Source organism: Panthera uncia, chromosome A2 (assembly GCF_023721935.1).
Source record: "Panthera uncia isolate 11264 chromosome A2, Puncia_PCG_1.0, whole genome shotgun sequence".
NCBI classification, from domain to species: domain Eukaryota; kingdom Metazoa; phylum Chordata; class Mammalia; order Carnivora; family Felidae; genus Panthera; species Panthera uncia.
Window position 1 is genome coordinate 150,676,317 of NC_064816.1, and position 22,855 is coordinate 150,699,171.

The window sequence follows — 22,855 nt, forward strand, 5'->3', positions numbered from 1 at the left end:
AGTGACCTCTGCAAGGGCCCGGCAGCCAGGGTTTATCCTGACTGTTCAGGGCACACCTTAACTGGTGTTGTGTTTTTTTTTTTTTTTTTTAATATTTATTTATTTTTGAGAGAGAGAGAAAGAGAGACAGAGTGCAAGCAGGGGAGGGGCAGACAGAGAGGGAGACACAGAATCCAAAGCAGGCTCCAGGCTCTGAGCTGTCAACACAGAGCCCAGCACAGGTCTTGAACTCACGGACTGCGAGATTATGACCTGAGCCGAAGTCGGACACTTAACCAACTGAGCCATCCAGGCGCCCATGGTGCTGTGGTTTTTAGGGGGCCAAAGATTAGCACATATCAAGCACTTTACCCAGTTGAGTGTGTGTACAAGTTACTGACCCTATTGGCTGAATTTCTCAAATTTGTTCGAAAAAAACTTAACAGTGGTGATGTCCCCAAAGGATTCTAGAACTAAGTTTCTTAATTCTTCAGACTTGTGTGAATCCCTCCATGGGAGTTTGTTGTGCCACCAGTGGGGGGAAAGTAACAGCTTCCCCTTATCGTGGAGTCTTTGGACTTTGGCGCTAACACTTGTGTTCATATCTTGGCTCCAGAAATTAGATTCACTATGAATTGTATGACCTTCAACAGATTACTCGATGTTTCCAAATCTCAGCTGTTTGAATTGTAAAGGGAGATAGTGATATCTCTCTTTTTATAGAGTTACGATAAGAATTACCTGAAATGATTTACAAGAAAAAAGCTTAGACTACATCCTGTCACGTGGTCAGGTGTTTGGCAGCTTTGTCTTCTCCCCCTTGCCCTGCTCACTTCTGGAGAACTTTGCTCTTGTGAAAACACCCGTGGGCTCCATTGCAGCTCAGAACCGTGCACATTCCCCTGCCCCTGGGGAGGAAGGAGGAGAGGGACCCATGTAGGGGTCAGATTAGTCTTAAGCTCCAGTGTCCAATCCCTTAAAGAGAGGTCAGGGGTAAAGAGGATTGAGCATGACATTTATATCACTAGCTCTTTCTCCTCAGATTTGGAGTCCAGGGACCTGGGCCTTAGCAGCAAGACCCTGTGCATGGAGAGTCAGCAGATCCTGCCAGACGGCTCACGGGTGCGACACTATGACGTGCACAGCCTGTACGGATGGGCCCAGACCAGACCCACCTATGAGTGAGTGGCCCTCTCCCTTCTCTGGTCCACACGACCCGCAGGGCCAGCCAGTGGCTGATAGAGTTGCTCTGCTTTTCCTTTCATGCACCCTCTCAAGGGTTAAGATTTTAATTATGACTGGGTCACAATTCTTATTTATTAAGTGAACACGAGCATGGAGCCAGGCATTGTTAGAAGGACAGGTTTAAGCAAGACATGGTTCTGCCGGTGGGAGACTCGATAGTCCTCGTGCAGGAGGCACATATGGAGACCCAGGCAATGATCACACAGAGCAGCTGATGCCGTGATTAATTACAAGAGGTGAAGGGAACACAGAGGACTGGCTATCTCTTTCCTTTATTTCATAAGTGACTCATCTCTGTTGGGTTTGTTTGTTCGTTTCTATTTCTTGTTGGAGAGCCAACTGATGGTCTACTGAACTAGCACTATCCCATTTTGTGAGCTCAGTCAATGAATAAGAAGAATTATTCTAAAGAAGCCTTCTAAAGGAATTTGCCTTCTTCCTCCCCAAATATCAAACCTTAGTACTTAGTAAATACGTAGTTATTTGTTACTACTTGTTATTTTTAAGGTTACTTGTTATTTTTAGGTGATCCAGTAAGTTTACTATAAAGTTCTTTGTAAAACACTATGTAAAGGCACAACTTATTATTCTCTCTATCATCTAGGGTCAGTCAGTGAGGATGCCATTATGGCTCAGATTTCTGTATTTCTTCCAGTAATGCAGGAGATATTTTGTCACCATGCCTCATGCTCAGAAACCCCGGGAGGAGAAGCTCTGTGGCCTTTCCTCCCCTAATCTCCCCTATATCTCCTCCTTGCTCCCCTCCATCCAGAGCTGTGCAGGAGGTGACGGGACAGAGAGGGATTGTCATCACCCGCTCCACATTCCCCTCTTCTGGCCGCTGGGCAGGTCACTGGCTGGGAGACAACACAGCTGCCTGGGACCAGCTGAAGAAGTCTATCATTGGTGTGTGGGCTTATCCCAAGGGGCTTCTGCTGGTGGGAAAGGGGGTTAGGAGTCTTGGTAAAGGATTCTTGAGTGGGGAGAAAAAGGCAGATCATGAGTACTGCCTCTGACACAGCTGTGGTCTCATTGCAGGCATGTTGGAGTTCAGCCTCTTTGGCATATCTTATGTAAGTGTCTTTGGGGTCACTTCTAATCCCCAAGCAGGTTGTAACATCTTTCAGAAATCACCAACAGGCTTGTTTTATTCTACCTTGCTTCAGACAGGAGCAGATATTTGTGGATTCTTTCAAGATGCTGAATATGAGATGTGTGCTCGCTGGATGCAACTGGGGGCCTTTTACCCCTTCTCGAGGAACCACAACACCATTGGGACCAGGGTATGATGCTAGCTCATAGCTCAAAAGTTTTATATCACTAGGAATACAGCCTCCAAATCTGAGCTACAATTAATGCATTCTGTATTCTCCGTGCCATCTTCAAAACCATTAAACCCTCATCTTTCTTGCTTGTTTTATTTGATACACTTAAGTGTTGTGAAATGACTACCACAGCAGGATTAGTTAACACCTCCATCACCTCACATAATTACCATTTCTTTTTTGTGGTGAGAACATTTAGTATTTACTCTTTTGGCAACTTTCAAGTATATGATATAGTATTGTTAACTATAGTCACCATGCTGTGCATTAGATTACCAGGATATATGCATCTTGTATCTGGAAGTTTGTATCCTTTGACTGACACGTCTCCATTTCTCCCATCCTCCAGCCCCTTGATAACCACTGTTCTTCTCTTTAATAGATGTGAGGTGATATTTCATTGTGGTTTTGATGTGCATTTCCCCGATGACACATGATGTTGAACAGCTTCTCATGTATCTGTTGGCCATCTGTATGTCTTCTTTGGAAACTGGAAACCAATAATAGGAGGAAAACTGGAAAACCCACAAATATGTGGAAATTAAACAACCAATGGGTCAAAGATGAAATTGAAAGAAAAATTTTAAAATATCTTGAAACAGATGAAAATGGAAACATAACATATCAAAACCTGCAGGAGGCAGTGAATGCATTTCTAAGTGAATGCATTTCACCTACATTAGAAAAGAAGAAGCCGAATCTCAAATAAACAACCTGACTTTATACCTCAAGGAACTAGCAAAAGAACTAAGTCCAGAGTTACCAAAAGATCAGAAGAGGAATAAGTGAAGCAGAGCCCAGAAAAACAACAGAAAAGATCAACCAAACTAAGAGCTGGTTCTTTGAATAGATAAACAAAATGACTTGCTAAGGAAAAAGACAAAAGCCTCAAATAAATAAAATTATAAATGAAAAAGGAGACATTAGGACTGATACTACAGAAATACAAAGGATCACAGGAGACTACTATTATAAACCAACAAATTGGACAACCTAGAAGAAATGAATAAGTTCCTATGAACATACAGCTTACCAAAACTGAATCATGAGGAAGCAGAAAAGCTGAACAGATAAATAATGAATAGGAGATTGAATTAGTAATAAAAAAATCATCCCTCCCGCCCCAAGGAAGCTCAGGACCATATGTTTTCCCTGGTGACTTGTATTGAAAATTTAAAGAAGAATCAACGCCAAGACCTCCTCAAACACTTCCAAAACATTGAAGAGGAGGGAGCACTCCCAAGCTCATTTTATAAGACCAGCATTACCCTGACACGAAGGCCAGATAAGAACCCTACAAGAAAGCTATAGGTCAATATCCCTCATGAATGTAGATCCAAAAATTTGCAACAAAATACTAGCACACCAAATTCAACACATTGGAAGAATCATACACCATGATCTAGTGGGATTTAACCATGGGATGTGAAGATGATTCAACATACACAAATAAATAAATGTAATACATCACATTAATAGAATGGAAGATAAAATTCATATGATCATCTCAATACATGCAGAAAAAAATTTTTTGACAAAATATAACCTCCTTCCATGATGAAAGCTCTCAACAAATTGGGTGTAGAAGGAATGTACCTCAACATTATAAAGCCATGTGTGACAAGCCCACACCTAATATTATGCTTAATGGTAGAAGCTTGAAAGCTTTTTCTCTAAGATCAGGAATGAGACGTGTGCGCACTCTCACTAGTCCTATTTAACATAGTACTGGGAAGTCCTAGTCAGAACAGTCAGGCAAGAAAAAGAAATGCAAAATATTTAAATCAGGAAGGAAGTAAAATTGTCTCTGTTTACAGTTTATATGATTTTATATGTAGAAAAACCTAAAGGTATCATTGAAAAACTATTAGAATGAACCAATTCAGTAAAGTTGCAGAATGCAAAATCAACATACAGAAATCAGTTGTGTTTCTATCCATGAACAGCAAATATCTAAAAAAGAAATAAAGCAATCCCATTCACAGTAGCATCAAAACTCAATAAAATGCTTAGGAATAAATTTAACCAATTTGTGTATTGTGAAGAATACACAAATAAATGGAAAGATATTCCATGTTCATGGATTAGAATTAACATTATCAGTGTCCATACTACACAAAACCATTTATAGATTCAATGCAATGTCAAAATCCCAATAGCACTTTTCACAGAAATAGAAAAAACAATTCTAAAATTCACATGGAATTACAAACAACCCCAAATAGCTAAAGCAATCCTGAGAATGAAGAACAAAGCTGAAGGTATCACGCTTCCTGGTTTCAAACTATATCACAAAGCTATAGTAACCAAACAGTATGCTATTGACATAAAAATAGATAAATGGAATAGAATCAAACATACAGAAATAAACCTTGCACTTACTATGGTTTGACAAGAGAGGCAAGAATACTCAGTGGAGAAAAGACAGTCTCTTCAATAAATGCTGTTGGGAAAACTGGATAATGACATTCAAAAGAATGAAACTGGACCCCTATCTTATACCACTCACAAAAATTAACTCAAAATGTAGTAGTAATTTAAATGTATGACCCAAAACAGTAAAACTTCTAAAAGAAAACATAGGGAAAAAGCTACTTGACATTGTCCTTGGCAATGATTTCTTTGGACATGACACTGGGAGCACAGACAACAGCAATAAAAATAAGTAAGTGGAACTATATCAAACTCAAAAGCTTCTGCACAGCAAAAGAAATAATCAAAAACTGAAAAGGCAGCCTATGAAATGGGAGAAAATATTTGTTGTTTTTTAATTTTTAAAAAATGTTTTATTTTAATTTTGGGAGAGAGTGAGTGGGCAAGGGGAAAAGAGAGAGGGAGACATAGAATCCGAAGCAGGGTCCAGACTCTGAGCTGTCAGCACAGGACTCAAACCCATGAACTGTGGGATCATGACCTGAAGCAAAGTCAGACACTTAACTGACTGAGCCACCCAGGCACCCCAAATATTTGTAAACCATCTATCTGAAAAGGAATTAATATCCAAAATATGTAAGGCACTCATTCAAATCAGTAGCAAAAAGCCGCAAACAACATGATTTAAAAATGGGTAAAGGACCCACACAGACATTTTTCCAAGAAGACATACAAATGGCTAACAGGTACTTGGAAAGAGCGTCATGTTTTAGTGAACCAGATTCCTCAGTGTTCTTTACATTATTTTGTTTGTTTGGTTAGGCTGTGTTGTACCAAATATATACCCAAAAGAATGTCTTAGAGAGAAATTTCATCAGCTGTATTCGGAAAGCGTCAGTGACTTCTTTAAGTATATTAAGAATATTCTTTGCCTCAAAAAAAAGTCTAAAAAAAAAGAATATTCTCAGTCTCATCTGTAATCAATTTTGGTTTAGCTATATATGATCTTCATTTGTAATAAACGTTCAGGGACTTCTTTAGGTCCCCAGGTTCCCTTAGTGAGCTCTAAACATTCTTCTTTTCTCCTTTAGAGGCAAGACCCTGTGTCCTGGGATGCAACCTTTGTGAATATCTCCAGAAGTGTCCTGAAGACCAGATATACCCTGCTGCCATATCTCTACACCCTGATGCACATGGCCCACACAGGGGGCAGCACTGTCGTCCGGCCTCTTCTCCATGAGTGAGTGTCAGACGGAATCCCAATGACTAATGAATAATATCATTCTATGTAGTGGCTCCTGAAGAAAAAATTTCCTCCAAATTAAGTTAAAGACACAATTGCCCTTTGCCATAAGCTTTCTGGGACAGACCATACATTATAATTCCTTTTAGCACAGTGTCAGTCATGCACTAAGTCCTTGACAAAAGGCTACTGAATGAAAAAAATTCAAAGTGATACAGTACAACACAGAATAATTTCTTTCTAAGTTGGGCATATGAAAAGCTACCTATCTTTTGTAGCCGCTCAGGTCACAAGACAAGGCCAGATGTGAGGGCTGAGGATGTGAGGGCTGAAGGCCATTCTTGCATTTAAAATATGCCAGGGTTAAGAAACATGGAGGTATTGATAGGTGAGAACATGTCTAAGTTCATCCATTTCTGGGGTTTGAAAACATGATAGACAGAAAGTAAGTATACAGCTGGTTAAGGGAGACATAGGGAAAGAGTAAAGGAAGATGAAGAACGCAGCTGGATTTCTGACTTGGGTCTGAACTTGAGGAGTTTTCTTCAGGGTCTTGGCCTGAAGCCCTGTTGGGTTCCTGATTGTGGTACCTTGGTTTCTCTTTCCAGGTTCGTGTCAGACCGGGTGACCTGGGATGTGGACCGTCAGTTTCTGCTGGGCCCAGCCTTCCTGGTCAGCCCTGTCCTGGAGGCTGTGAGTATGGAGGCGTCTGATGACCAGAGAATTACAGCTCTGAGACCCAGTGACTAGAGGCAACAAAAGAGGACTGGTCTGCTGGGGCTCCTGAGATGTGGTCTCTTACCCCATTAAAACAAATTTTGCAGGATTGTTTGTACCATGTGCATAACCTTGTTGCCAGCTAGCCCTTCCCTTCCTTCTGTAAGACATCCTCAGGAAGCAAAAGCCATATTTCACTTTTTCTATTGATGTATGTAGGCTTCTGGTTAAAATACCAGCCAATTGCATTCTCCCCAAAACTTACTGCACTAATCAGAATCCCTGAAGTACTGGTACCATAAAATCTACAAAAATTTTTTTCTGCCCAAGACCCAACCTCAGTTTATCTCTTTAGAGAGAATATGGGGTGACTGTCTAAGCAGATGATTTTTCCCCACAGTCCTGATCCCAAAGGGCTTTATGGAAACTGCCAGTCTGAGGCAGGCAAATCTCCCATTTGAGAAGAAGGGAGGAAAGAAAGGTTTCCCCAACATTGCTGGTCTTTAAAAAGATGAGCACGTTGGTCCAAGGCCACCACTATTGTTTTGATCCTTTTACTGTACAAATGGGTACCTTGCCCAAGCCTTGTTTGTGTTTAATTTTAGAATGCCCGAAACGTCACTGCATATTTCCCCAGAGCCCGCTGGTATGATTACTACACGGTAAGTTTTTCTGATGATTTATACAATTTGGGGAAAATGGTAGAGTGAACAGGCTTTAGAATCTGATAGCCCACTGGTCGAATTCTGGCGCTATAACTCATTTGATGTATGATCTCGGACAAGTCACTTTTAACCTTGTAGCCTCAATTTTTTTTCACCTCCAAATTGGATAAGAGCAGTCTCCTCACAGAATTGCTATAAAATAATTTATTTTGTGAGTGTTCTTTATGTGTGAGTTTTCATCTTCCTCTATACCACCACTATTCACAATGATGTGCAATGGAGACACTGGAAGACACTGGAAATTGTTCTGTAAACTGTAGTTTTTGTTCATATCCTCCCTTCGGGACTGTCAGTTCATATGTATAGGGGCCTTTCCTCTCTGTCTTTTTATTAAATGTCTCCGTCTGTAGCACAGATGCTCAAGGAGTTGTTAAATATAATCTCCCGAGGTAAGCATAGTCTTGGGCAGTGTGTAAAATGCACGTGGAGGTACGGGACCCAACCGTTGTGTGTGGAAGCAACACAAGTGTATTCAGAAATGCAAGATGAACACATCATTCTCTGTCCTAGAACATCTGCAGGCTAGTCTGAGCCCGGGAGACTCAGCTGGGAAAATGGGGCCTCTCAAAGCAACCTCAGGGCCGTTTGCTCCCATGGGGACACAAGTCAGGCTTCGATTCTTGCGGAAAATCAAAAGAGGCGTTTCCTCTCCTTGTAACCGGGCCTACCTTCTGACTTTTCTGCAGAGAGCAAAGCAGAGGGCTCGAAATACAGCAAAAGGGGAACAGCAGGAGGGCAAGAGGTGGAACATACTCTGGTTCTTTCAGTCAGTGGCTTTGCAGTGGGATTAGGTGAAAACTGTACAAGGACAATGGAAGTCGTCCTCCTCCTCTCTGTTTCATGGAGCCCTGAGTCCTGACACTCACCCCACCACACACACATTTTTTTTTTCTGGGCTGGATCTGTCCTCTGGATGGCCCTACATTAGGACTCTGCTATGTGCTTCCCAACCAGGGCTTTCTAGGAGGGAACAGCCAACTGTTTTTAAGTGACCTAGCCCTTGTCCTGAATTTGCATGTTGACTGCCCCATTCACTGACAGTCCGTGATTCTGAGTACAGTGAGGTTCCCTGGTGCAGCAAGTGAGGTGCCTGGGCATGAAGTTTAAAAAGGTACTCCTTCTTAAGGCTGAGCCGGCATTTGCATGACCCTGAGAGTGAGCACTGCCTTAAATCGTGCACCCTAGGCACCTCGCTTATTTCATTCTAGTCCCAGCCTGGCCCAGGTGCAAGCCACCCTACTGAGCTCCAGGTACCGGAATACTGAAACAGTTTCCCCACGGAGTTCACCACCTAACCTGGAGCTGATATTTGTGTGTCTTGAACAGTAGTGCTTATGTACATGATTGTATGTACTATATGAAAGAAACTGATGTGTGAGAGCTAACAGAGGACGGTGTCCTGGAATTGTTGATTTTATACATGGCTTTTAAATAAAAGAGCTTTGGTTGAGGAAAGAAAGGGAAAAAAAACCCACTTAGGAAGCCACAGATTGATGGGGCAAGCCATTTGGAAAAAAAAAGTAAGTTTTGATGTTAAATTCAAATGAAGATTCCATGGTTGGGATTAATGGAGAAATGTCTTCTTAGTTAATCTCCACACATTTCGGTGACTACTTTTGTAAAAGAGCAGAGGTTGGCAAACTACCACCCACAGCCAAATCAGATTCATACCTGTTTTTATAAATCATTTTATTAGAACACAGTCATGAACATTTGTTTACTTATTGTCCACAATAACTGTGCTCACAATACAACAGCAGAGTCCAGTGGTTTCACCAGAGACCATCTGGCCTGTAAAGCCTAAAACACTTACTATCTGGTCCTTCATAGACAAAGTTTGCTGATTCCAGTTCTAGAGGACATACGTACACTATGAGACCTAGCCTACCATCTGATCATTTCCTTTCCTGTGAAAAGGAACAAATTAATTATTCAGTATAAGGAGCAGTGTGGAATGTTAAAACATGGCATCAGAATTTAGAAGAAGAGGTGTAGATGTAGTGGTTAAAGAATGAAAGTCCCCTGGGGGAATATAAGATTGAAAAGGTACCTTGAAAGATATATAAGGTGCCAAAAATACATTAGGAAAGTAGAAACACCTCTACTGGTAAAAAGCCAAACGCTGGAGGAGGTCAAGCACTGGAAAATGGAAAGCGAAATTCACCATTCTCCCTATCTTCCAACCCTTGGCCCCCCTTCTAAAGCTAACCCCCATTAACAATCTGTTATATATCTTTGCTGATAAAAATTTGTACATAGACTAGCATTGTGTATTCTTTTTGTATTTACACAAGTAGTGTCTTACTGTACATGCTGTTCGGCTCCTTGATTAGTTCACTGAATAATATTTTGTAAAGATCTTTGTATATCAAAGGACTTTGAACTTGAACTCTTTGAATGTGAAGCTCTCCCCCCCCACCTCCTTTTTTAAGCAACTTTATTATATTCCACTTATGCAATCATTTAGCAAACCCCTTGTGTTCTTGTTTTCTTTTTCTAAATAATGGTGCAAGGCTGCAGGAAACACCATTGTATCTGTATCTCTAAGTTTTTATCAGTAGGATTTCTGGGATTTAAAAATTTGACAGATATTGGCAGATTGCTTTCCAGAAAGGTTTTATCAGCACCCAGTCCCACTGACAGTTTACTGAAGTGCCAGGTAAAGATACTTAATATTTTAAAAGATGAAGAGGAAGGATGTTTTTACAGATGCTAGCAAAAGCATGGAAGAGGCTTGCACTTGGCAAATAAGAACGGGGACTTGGGGCACCTGGGTGGCTCAGTCAGTTAAGCATCAGACTCTTGATCTCGGCTCAGGTCATGATCTCACAGTTTGTGAGTTTGAGCCCCGCATCGCGCTCTGAGCTGATGGCGCGGAGCCTGCTTAGGATTCTCTCTCTCCTCTCTGCCCCTCCCCTGCTTGTGCTCTCTTTCTCTCTCTCAAAATAAATAAATAAACTTAAAAGAAATTTAAAAAAAAGAATGGAGATTCAGGTCCCCCACTTGGAGCAGATGATTCAAGCACATCCTATTTCTGAACTAGGCTCCTTTGTTGTCACACAGGTTATTGTATGCTTAAATGAGGCAGGAGTTCAAGTGTAATTCATGCGATTCCAGTTTCTGGAGTTAGCCTAAGGCTCCGTCTCTTTCATTCAACAGAACTCTTCGTTAGCCTGAATTTCCATCTTATGTATCCAAGGGTTCCATCTTACCTACCCTAGCATGGGCTCCACCCGGTAGTCATCTGAATTTCCAGATGGAGAAGATGCTTAATACAAGAATCCTCAAAGTAAACTGGCAACTTTCAGAAACAATTTACATTCCTACCAGCACTTAATGAGAGTGTTCATCTCCCTACATCTTTGTTGGGTTTGACTATTAGGTGTTTTTTTTTTTTTTTAATCTTCATATTCATCTTTGTATCACTCTTGGAGGCAATGTGGTTCCTAATGCTCATCATTGATTTGATTTGTGATTATCCTTGACAGGCTATTTATATTTCTGGGACCATTACTATTCTCTTACCAGTTTCTTATTAAGATATTTAAACTATTCACACTGATTTGAAAAGATCTTTAGATATTTAAGTCAATAACACTTTGTCATATTCATTGGAAATATTTTTCCACTTTGTCATTTGCTTTTTAATTGTTTCTAACTTTAGATAGAAATTTTAACGTTTACATCATCAAATTAATGTTTTAAGTCACTGGAAAGAATTTATCAATAAAGGTCAGGATATAACTTTTTTCCCTTCCAAATTGCCAAATTTACCAATATTTTTTCTTTGCTAGACTTATGTTGTCATGCACTGCTCTTTTTTTTTACACATCTCCAAATATGTATCCTCTTTAATGCTAATGAGATTATACACAGAGATATAATGAACACATCGATTTGCGTTTACACATTACATTTTTAGAGTTTATCTAAGATTTCCCTTTACTATCTTTGATATGTTCATTTATGAATTGTTTATTCTGTCAGTCCTGAGCATTTTTAAGGACTGCATATTTAGACTACAGTTTGATATGTGTTAGACCAACATGCCATCCTTTTTCAGAAATGTTTTTGATTGCTATTTTTATATATTCTGCCAGATAACACTAAAACAATTTTATCAATCCAGAAAATAGAAATAAACTTGCACTACATGATATGATACATGATATCATACATATCATCATACATATTATATAGTATATTAATATTTTATATATGGGAAGAAATGAAAAAGTTACAGATTTATTCCTAGAGTGTATATATTGTTACCAAAAAAACATGTCCAAGAATGTTTCATAGCATTATTTGTAAACTAGCAAACAACTGGAAATAAACCAAATGATTAATAGTAAAGTAGATAAATAGATTATATTCTATTTTTAAAAGGAATACTATAGGTCAGTATAAGTAATGAACTATTGCCACACAAGTAAAAATGATGACTATCACAAACATAAGATTGAGCACAAAGAGCCAGATACAGGAAAGTTAAAGCATGTATGAAATATAACTTCAAAAACAGGCAAAAGTGACAGAAATCAGAGTAGTAGCTGCCTTTGGTGTGGTGATTATGAGAGGGAATGAGAAAGCCTCTGGGGTGCTGGTATATTCACTTCTTGATCTAGTTGGTGGCCTAAGGGGTGTATTCACTGGTAAAATTGTACTGAGCTATATACTTATGTTATTTCAAAGCTTAATGAGAAAATTTACATCCTCAGAGAGATAAGAAGATATACTGAAAACAAGAAAGCATGCTATAAGAAAAGGCATACTAACAACACCTTGGAAATTAAAGGCATGATACAGAAATTTAAAATTTTGTTTAAAAACAAATTATAATAGCACCTGCCCAGAAAATAGGACAAAAAAGCAAAGAGAAGAAAAGCAGGAGAGAAAACATAAGGAAGTCCCACTTAGCTTATAACTACCACTTTTTGCACGATTTTTTTATTCTGTCCAATGGAACTTGGGAATTAGCAAATGCCTTGAATGAAAGATAGGTGACGAATGTAAGACTCCTGGGGGGCCTGGGGACATCAGTCAGTAAGCATCTGAGTTTGGCTCAGGTCATGATCTCATAGGTTATGATCTCATGGTTTCTAACTTTGAGCCCCACATCAGGCTCTCTGTTGTCAGCACAAAGTCCGTTTCAGATCCTCTGCCTCCCTCTCTCTCTGCTCGTCCCCTGCTTTCCCTCTCTCTCTCTCTCAAAAAATAAATAAACATTTTTTTTTAATATGAGACTCTTATCTTGGGGGATGGTTCCCATTTCTCCAGGAACATGACTCCTATCATAGCAGCCTTGGTAGCTATGAATTCCCGTCCCTGCACTGTCCCATCTGTATTCATCTCACTAGCAGAAGCAACAGGCACCCCTTACTGCTTGGCCTTTAGGCCTGGCTTGTTTTGTGAAGTGGCGGGTGCCTTGAGGCAGGAAAGGTTGATGTACTTCAGTAAGGCTGGGCCTTCATCTGCACTGACTCTTAGGTTCTCCAAATAAGCTACAAAAACCGGCACTTTCCATCTCCTTCTAGAGTTCTCACCCTGACTCAGGCATGCCTATGTGATTGAGCATGCCGTGAGGTGTCTTCTATCCATTCCCCCTCCTTTCTGTCATACTGGACACTGCAGTTTGTAGACTTCATTCAGGAGAGGGGGAGGCATGGGACTATTCTGCCTTGTCTTCTTGATTACCTGGCCACCTATTTTTATGAAGCTTAAGACCAGGCAGTGTGTACGAATTAAAGTTTTTATCTACTTGTGGCCATTTTCTTTGTTTACAGCATAGAACATATGTTGGGTTTTTAAAACCGTGCTTCTCCAGCATAATCAATGACTATGCAGTTGATGTAGATTCCCCTGTGCAAAGGCATTTGGGTTGTCTGTTCTTATTTTAATAGGGCTGCTTTTAAATTTTATCTTACAGCCGTTATCTTAATGGATGTTTAAACAGGAATTCCTTACACTAGCCTGGTCAGAAGCCATCTACAGGAAAGTAGACAAGCTGGTGACACACTGGGTCTTAGAAATGGAATCATGAGATTAAAATCACATCATATTTACGTCATGTGTGGTAGAAGGGAAATACCGTGGAGAGAAGTAAAGAATTTGGTAGGGAGATAACTCGGACAGCTTTACATATGTCGAGTTTCACTTGACGGTGGGATAATCAATGGAGGAAATGTCCGGTGTTCATAAGATATCAGAGTGAAATGTCGTTAGAGATCACATAATCGAATTTTCTCACGTTATCAGTGAGAAACCTAAAGAAGCCCAGAGACGTGGGCCTGGAATTTTATTAAATCCTGTGGACTTTGGAGTCCTGAGGCAGGCCCGTGAAGCAGAGTCCGCCCCAGGGAGCATGGCACCCGTCACCGTGCGTCCTCTTGACCACCTACCCCTACGGTTCCTACAGGCTGAATATGTCCAAAATGAACATAGGGGACCAGATGGAGGAGTGTTATGGTAGCTTTCCTCCTTATCTTTAAAATAGCAGTTATCAAATGGGGGTGTTTTGTCATGGGGACATTTGGCAATGTCTGGAGACCTTTAGATTGTCACGTGTGGTGGTGGGGCAGGGGGCATCTAGTGGACAGTCAGAGGTAAGCGTCTGAAAAGCATGGGACAGCCCCCACAGCAAAGAATGATCTGGCCCCAAATGTCCACAGTGCTGGAGCTGGGAAGCCCTGCCTGAGGTAGAAGAAATGTGGAAGGCTGGCTTCTTAGAAACTGAGCCTGGCTCAGAGTAAGAGAGCCCTGCCACACAGGAGGCAGGATGAAAACGTTAAACATAAAGGAAGTGGTAGCGAGTTAAAGATAAGGATTTGTAAAGTGAGTCAGCTCCATTTAGTACTATCTGTCAAGTAGGAGTCAAGGTGTCAGTTAAGTTGGTGGGGTGGGGAGTGGAGGCGGTGAAAGGAGACAGAGCGGCGCAAAGTGAAAGGGAAGGTCTAGAAATGCCATTGCAAGGTGTGTGTTGGGAGCCAACCAGAAATAAGTAGGAGGATTGCTCAGCCGCCCCTGGCAGTGCTCTCTGGCACAGAAACAGGATGTGGGGGACGTAGGCAGAGATCCACGCTAGGATCTCTTGTCCTAAGTACAGTAGAAACCCCGAGAGACATGGGGTCCTGCGACGATGTTGTAGCAGCCGTGCAAGAGTCCACGCAGTAGCTGAGTGAATGTCAAAAAGTGTAATAGCAGCTGTGTGCTGAAGGGTCACGGACAGACAGCAAGTTCGGGAAAGCGGGCAAGACGTCTGGTAAATGCATCGTTCAGTGAGATCTGTTCACTCCCTCATCCTGTCTTACCTTCCTCTGGCCCTCAGGGTGTGGACATCAAAGCAAGGGGAGAATGGAAGGCCTTGCTGGCCCCTCTTGACCACATTAATCTACATGTCCGTGGGGGCTTCATCCTGCCCTGGCAAGAGCCTGCACAGAACACCCACTTAAGGTAAATGACACGACAAGATTTCTCCTTTACCGCCAGTTAGCTCAGATCCGGGTGAAGCCTGACAATTTGTATGTAAGCAATGCCTGATTCACGCTAGTTTTAGAAGACTTTCTGGATCTTAATTGACTCTGCTAAGAAACCTGTTGCTGGAAAATTGTGTAAGCCACATCGCCATTGATGCTTGAGGCATCATATATAGGATTTTGAAATTTTAAATCTAAGTCTATATAATAATTAAAAATAGCTAACATCAAATGAATGCTTGCTCTGTGCCTAAAACTCTACTAGTATGGAGGTTTCTGTTTGGAAATTATTTTTCTTAACAAAAGGAGAAAATAAACTCTGTGACATGAGTACTCTTATCCCCATTTTACAGATGAGCAAAGAGAGGCTTCAGGTGGCTAAGAGATTTACTCAGAGTCACACACTTAATAACTAGTTGAGCAGGAACTAAAATCCATGTCTGCCTGATGTCAAACTAAAATTCTTAGGTCCATACTCATTTAATTCAAGAAATTCAGTTAAAAACTGAAGAACTTAGGACATTTGTGAATGGAGCTCACCTTACATGTGCTTAGGAAATTAGGTCATGAAAAGAGAAAGATCACTTCAGGATTTTTCTCACAGATCCAGTGAGTTGGCTTGCAGTTTCTTGCCGTACTTTTAGAGCACTTCTAAAGGAAAATTCCATTCATTCATTCATTCATTCATTCCTGACATAAAGTAAGATAGCCACTGGAGACAGAACTAGAACCAGATGACAAGTCTCTTGAATCCTACTACCCAGTATTTATACCATGAAGCACTTCTGTTAGGCTTCTATGAAAACCCTTGGTTTATGGTTTTGTTTTTAGCTAATGGCTCTTCCTACCCCATTGCAGCCGTCAGAAATTCATTGGCTTCAAGGTTGCCTTGGATGATGAGGGGACTGCTAAAGGTTGGCTCTTCTGGGATGATGGGCAAAGCATTGGTGAGTAAGGGCTGCCTTGGATTCGTGTCAATACCACTGACTAGGGGGGCAGGCCTGCTTTTTTTTCTTGTCCATGTTAAAACAATGTTGCATTCTGAAACATGGCCATTTGTTACTTTAAGTGCATAATACACATTGTGTATGATCTTTATGCCTCATGTAGAGGAAGCAGAGCTCTGAATGTCTCACCATTACCCAACTGTCCTAATTCACTGTGGGAGATAGCAGTGTAGAAGCCATAGGAAAAGTTTCTTTGTAGCCAACTGAGATAGACTTCCCTATGGTTTATGTTCAAGGCCACATTCCCTAATTACAAGGCTTACTATCCCAATAAGAAAGGCAGTGCCTCTATCAGCTGTGCTATTTATCTGGAGGGATTTTCCATTAGGAGTTTATAGGAATTGGTAAACTCTCGGGAGGAAGGCTTAAGTACCATTAGCTATGTCTAAGCCAATGCTATCCAATGCAGTGATGGAAGTAAGTCAGTATCTGTGTTGCCCAATATGGTAGCCATTAGGCATAGGTGACTATTAAGCACTTGAAATGTGACAAGTGCTTCTGAGGAACTGAATTTTTTAATTTTGTTTAATTATAATTAATTTTATTTTAAATAGATACGTATTGTGCGTGGTTACTATCTAGGACAACACAGCTCTAGAGGGTAGCCAGTGCCCCCGGTTGAGTGGTAAGCAAATTAGAAAGAGTCCAGAATATGTGGAAGAGTGAGAAAGCCCCAAAGGTAGGAGGTAGGGTGGGGATACCTATACTAGATATACCGAGCTCATAGTTTCCCAGGACAAAGAAGTCTTTTTTTTTTTTTTTTTTTTTTTTTTTTTGGGTATTCTTTGTTCTCTGGAGATTGCATTGAAAAAATTACCTAATACTCCTCAAGATAAGCTGACCAAGACACCAGTGTTGATGTTTGTGATGGGAGTGTACGTGCATGTATGTACACATATGTGTGCCTCTGGCAGGTGGAATCTGGAAATTCTGAGGTGACCAGGAAGATGTTGGGAATGGGAGACCATGAGTAGGAAACGTGGATTAAGAGTGGTGTCAGGAAAGTGCATTATGTGAGGTTACTCTGTTAGATATATTGATACTCCTTTCAAACATTTTGGGTATGGGGCACCTGGATGGTTCAGTCAGTTAAGTGTCTGACTCTTCATTTCAGCTCAGGTTATGGTCTCATGGTTTGTTGGTTTGAGCCCCAAGTTGGGCTCCGTGCTGGCGGTGCAGATTCTCTCTCTCCGTCTCTTTCTGCCCCTCCCTTGCTTGCACACGTGTGCTCTCTCTTTCTCAAAAACCCTTAAAAAAACACATTTTGTGTAAACAGAGTTTGGGGCAAAGTCTGACTAATCTCACAAAATGGAACCCTATAAAGAAGAAAAACAAAATGAAAAACAAACAAAAATCGTCCCTACTTTCTCAACAAGCAAGCAATTAGAATTCAAGAGCATAGCTCCAGATCATGCTTACCTTGTTGCTTATTTGCAGATACCTATGGAAAAGGACTCTATTACCTGGCCAACTTTTCCGCCAGCCAAGTGAGTGCAACTGATACTATGGGGGGTGAACAGAGTTCTGCTGGGTTAGCTGGATGCTGGATATCATAAGGGTACATAGAGTGCCTCCTTGAATCCCTTCACAGCTCATCTCGTTAATTTGCGTCTTTTCCTTCCTCTAGACTTCAGATGGACATTTGATATACTCTCAGGAAGTTTTCTGTGATTAAACCATTCGTGCTTCATCAGTAATTCCAGTTCACCGAGGCACAGATGGACAGATTGTTTCTGTGTTATCTAGCCCTTCCTTGTTCCTATCTTTCCTTGGAATGGCCTGTATATTTTGTGACTTCTCTACATGTATAATATAGAATGTTCCAGATATATATATATATATATATATATATATATATATATACACACACACACACACACACACACACACACATACACATGTTTATATACATACATCCATATTTATATATGAATATATATACATATATATACATCCATATATACATATATATAAATCCATATATGTGTATGTGTGTGTGTGTGTGTGTATATATATAAACATACATATCCTTATATATAAAGTTCCTGATAGCTAAGACTCTTTGTCTTCTTAGAGTTCAGGGTGAGTCTAGAGATCCTGCAGGTGCTTAGCCAATGCAAAGTTGAATGGTAGTTGGAAGCAGGAGATAGAGGGCTGAAATCATGGTCTGCTTTATCCAAGGGCACAAGATGGTGACCCTCACAGTGTCTTACTTCGTGATTTACATTTGTGCCTAAAAACGAGGTTGAGAAAAATTTAAATGGATTTTTGCCTCTGGTTTCTTTTATTCCCAATTCACAGAATACGATGCAGAGTCATATAATTTTCAACAAATATATCACCGATACAAATCCTTTGAAACTGGGCTACGTGGAGATCTGGGGAGTGGGCAGCATCCCCATTTCCAGTGTCAGCATCTCTGCGAGCGGCATGGTGATCAGACCCACCTTCACTTATAACCCTGCATCACAGGTTTGTGCCCCGTATTTCCCAATCCTGAGACAGCCAGAGCAGTTCCTGCCTACCTCCCTTCCAAACGACCCCCTCTCCTGTAGAGCCATTTGGGAAGCCCTCCGTGTTGAGTGCATCAGCAGTAGACAGCCTGGAGGTGAAGGGAAACTTCCTGACTCATCATCATTGGGAACTGAGAGTCTGGAGCCTTACTTGCCATGTGTGTTTTCTTGTCTGCAAATTTATATAAAGCTTTGTCTAGACTCCTTCACTCCGCCTCAGAGATCTATTTCCCAAACAGCCCAAACTACCATATTTCATCAAATATATGACACCTTCAAAGTTGCCCTATTATTTCATGTACCACGATGAAGAAAAAGAGGATTACAGAAGTATGGTGCAATGCTTTAGTATCACTTAAAATTTCTACTTTAAACACATAGAGAGTTTTGCAAACTTTCTTTAAACCAAGATTTCTATCCTTTTAATGTTAGTGATAAGACAGAGGAAAATATTGGGTAGAGACACACGGACATTGATAAATCTGCATCAAAGTAATTTAGATAAGGTAAATTCTGAACGTGAAGAAATATTAGAAATGCCTTAACCAATTTGTATCCCATGTTTTATTATGAGAATTTTATGTAAATATTTTAAATTATCATTTTATTTATTATTATGTAAAATAAAAGTATGCAGCATGAATGGGTTAAGGTATTTCCTCTGTGCTATCAGAGGCAGTGGTGATACATCATTTCATAAAACTTCCTCCACTAATGTCTATGGAATTTTCTCCAAAGCTAGCAACATATTTTATACAAGTTTTCATCCTAGCACTTTCTTGATCTCACTGTCATCTGGGATTCATATTCTTTCCTAAAATAATCTTTAAGTGGTCTGTACCATCCATTCATAATACTGGTAAAAGCAACGAAGTTCATGCTTGCACAGATAATAACAACTGTCACAAGTGCTGCTTAGCTCACAGTAATTCCAAGGCTGTTGATTGCAAGACACATTCTGAGCTCATGAATGTTGTATACATGGAAAATGTGCACCTGAGGATCAATGTAGTGTGGCATTTCCAACACCTAGCCTCATGGTAAATGGGTCTTTCTTCGTGTGCTTGCTTCTTGCTTTTTCCTAGACTCTTTTTCTTTCATAATCCTTCCTGATTAAAAGGCCTGAAACAAAATTTTCCTTCTGTTTTGTATTCTTCATTCATTTCCTCATATTTGTGGCTTTCTTGTTAACCAATTGCCCCAACCTTACCAAGAGCTCATAAAGGACTTTGCCCAACTTTGTTGCTGACCAATGGACTGTTATACAAGCTAACACCTGCACCTGCAGTGACATTTATGGAAAACATTTGCCTAGAAAAAAGCTGAACCATTGGACTTTCACTGGGCAATCTCCAAGTCACTATTGGGGAACAGGAAAAGGAAGATCAAAGGAGCGTTGTGTAGAATGGAAATAAGGGCTTCTTCTCCCTTGTGTCTATGCTGTTGTGTCTCTGCAGTCATTTGTATTGCGTTATTTAGGGCCTGTTGTCTTTTCCCTGTCCCTGAACTAGTTTAGTACTCGAAGGAATCAAGAAACACCCTCCTCACCTGAACATTTGAGGGCTCCCTGACAGCAATGCATTGTGAAAGTGGACCATAGCCTTGTACCTGATTTGCTTGAGTGCAGGAAGTTTCAATCACCAGATACCCTCTACTTTTCCTTTTGGTTCCCAACAGGTGTTAAGCATTGATATGACCAGCATAGACATCAGCCTCCATAAGTTCGTTTCACTGACGTGGAGAAGCACTCTGAATTTTTAGAGCAAGATACTGATGATGAACAGCTTTGAAACTACTTATACTTCATGCCCATAAGATTATTGTGTGGTGTTAATTGGCTCATGCCCAGTACGGGTAAAGTATTTTATTAATTTTGTTATGTATTTTGTCTGTGTCTTAGCTCTGTGGGAAAAGCCATAGGGAAGTATTGGAAATCTGTGAGTTGTCTGACTGTTCCTGTGTGATTAACATGGTAATGATGGCTCATCACACAATATCCCCTGAAGATGCACTGGGTCCATGGTGAAGTTGCACGTATGTGTGTATATATGTGTGTAATCAGGGAATGGGCCCCACTCTTGCTAAATACACAAGAAAAAGCTTGCCAGGTCAGTTCCAGGCCCTAGGGTTGACTAAGGCCTCAAGAAAGTATCAAGAAAGAACATCCGCTTGTTGGTTATAGGGAGAAGGGAGTAATAGCATGACATAAGGGAAAGGAAAGGTCAGCAGGAAAGGTGAGAGGAAACAGAAGATGGTGATAAAAACAATCCTCACATGTAAGAAGAAAACGCAAAAATCTCAGGAATAGTTAGCCTCATGGGGAGGAGGAAGGAAGGAGCCTACTCACGTGAAAGCGGGGAGATGGGGTGGGGTGGGGGGACACTTAGCATATGGGAAGTGGGGTGAGGATGAGATTTCAGCAGGCAAAGCTGAGGGAGGGAGTTTGAATGTAAAAAATGTAACTTATTTTTGCAGTGGTGTGCTTTGAAATGTGTAAAATTATTTCTTTGCTCTGTGCCTAACATACATAACCACAGTTCACACAAACGCATGCAACTTAAATGCCAGAGAAAAATAAAACAAGCAAATTTACAAGAAATTTTGAACTTTGTGACATTTTTACCTTGGGTAACCTCCCTTTGGGGTTAAGTCTTCTTGTTTGGCAAGCCCTTGTAAGTTGGTCTTGTTCTCCTTGGCATCAGAGTTCCTGGAGTCTAACCAACCAATGAGATGATCAGATCTGTGATTATCCACACTTTCCCTCACACCTCCAGCATCGGGTATTCATGAGATTGAGGTGTGTGGTAGCATGTACATGAGGGGTTGTTGCTGTTTTACTCATCACAGCAGTTGCTATATCTGGTAAAATGTCAACCGGGAAAAACAGAATTTGCAACCCTATGGGTTATAACATGAGATGATTAAAATTTGGGGTAAAATAATTACATATTAATGTTCAACAGAGATGTTTACTTTTGGTATTCCTTGAAAATGAGTGTGTTGGAAACGAGTATGTTTACTTCCCTAAGTCTTTCTTTCTCTTTTTTGTTTTAAAACACCAAGAGGCCAGAGTCTGCTTCTGCACTCATGTATCAGTGCCTGTCTAAGGTTAGAGAAAATGATATTGTTAAATTGGCTTAATGTTCTAATTAGCCAAATAAGGGGCTCTTGGGTGAGGACTTGAGCTAATTATGCAGCTAGAGAAACATGGAAAGATACAATGAGACGTCTTTGATCAGAAATATGGGATGCTCAGGGCACCTGGGTGGCTCACTTGGTTGAGCCTCTGACTCTTGATTTCAGCTTTGGTTGTGATCTCATGGTCATGGGATCAAGCCCCCCTCCAGTTCCATGCTGGAGTCTGATTTGGATTCTCTTTATCCCTCTCTCACTGCTCCTTCCGCCATAAATATATACATATATATATATATATATATATATATATATATATATATATAGGGGGGTGCCTGGGTGGCTCAGTCAGTTGAGTAGAGTATCCAACCTCAGCTCAGGTCATGATCTCATGGTCCGTGAGTTCGATCCCTGCATTGGGCTCTGTGCTGACAGCTCAGAGCCTGAAGCCTGCTTCTGATTCTGTGTCTCCCTCTCTCTCTCTCTGCCCCTTCCCCACTCACAGTCTCTCTGTCTTGAAAAATAAACATTAAAAAAAATAAAAACAATATGGGATGCTCAACATCACTCATCATCAGGGAAAAACAAATCAAAACCGCAATGATATACCACCCCACACCTGTTGAATGGCTAAAATTAACAACATAAACAACAGGTGTTGGCGAGGATGCTGAGAAAGGGGAAACTTCTTGCACTGCTGGTGGGAATGCAAACTGGTGCAGCCACTCTGGAGAACAATATGGAGGTTCCTCAAAAAACTACAACTAGAACTACCCTATGATCCAGCAATTGCATTATTAGGTATTTACCCAAAGGATACAAAAATACAGATTCAAAGGAGTACATGCAACCCAATGTTTATATCATTATCAACAATAATCAAACCATGGAGAGAGCCCAAATGTCCATCAACTGATAAATGGAGAAAGAAGATGTGGTAGATATATGCAGTGGAATATTACACAGCCATCAAAAAGATTTAAAACTTAACCATTTGCAATGATATGCATGGAGCTAGAGTGTATTATGCCAACCAAAATAAGTCAGTCCGAGAAAGACAAATATCACACGACTTCACTCATATGTGGAATTTAAGAAACAAAACAAATGAACATAAGAGA

General features: G+C 40.6%; 1 protein-coding gene across 2 annotated transcripts in view; it reads left to right on the forward strand.

Moving 5' to 3' along the window:
- The window catches only part of MGAM (maltase-glucoamylase), a 96,923-nt gene extending 75,378 nt beyond the window's left edge, over positions 1-21,545 (forward strand). Inside the window, exons 37-48 of one of the 2 annotated variants that reach the window (XM_049641983.1) lie at positions 1,022-1,160; positions 1,997-2,130; positions 2,263-2,297; positions 2,391-2,507; positions 6,014-6,162; positions 6,774-6,858; positions 7,488-7,544; positions 14,935-15,059; positions 15,941-16,029; positions 17,527-17,576; positions 18,391-18,561; positions 20,280-21,545. In XM_049641983.1, coding sequence (XP_049497940.1) covers positions 1,022-1,160; positions 1,997-2,130; positions 2,263-2,297; positions 2,391-2,507; positions 6,014-6,162; positions 6,774-6,858; positions 7,488-7,544; positions 14,935-15,059; positions 15,941-16,029; positions 17,527-17,576; positions 18,391-18,561; positions 20,280-20,363 — 1,235 coding nt within the window. In that variant the 3' untranslated portion in view covers positions 20,364-21,545. Of the gene's footprint in view, positions 1-1,021; positions 1,161-1,996; positions 2,131-2,262; positions 2,298-2,390; positions 2,508-6,013; positions 6,163-6,773; positions 6,859-7,487; positions 7,545-14,934; positions 15,060-15,940; positions 16,030-17,526; positions 17,577-18,390; positions 18,562-20,279 lie in introns of those variants that run through there. The other variant, XM_049641984.1, reaches the window with a different exon arrangement.
- Positions 21,546-22,855: the final 1,310 nt, after the last annotated feature.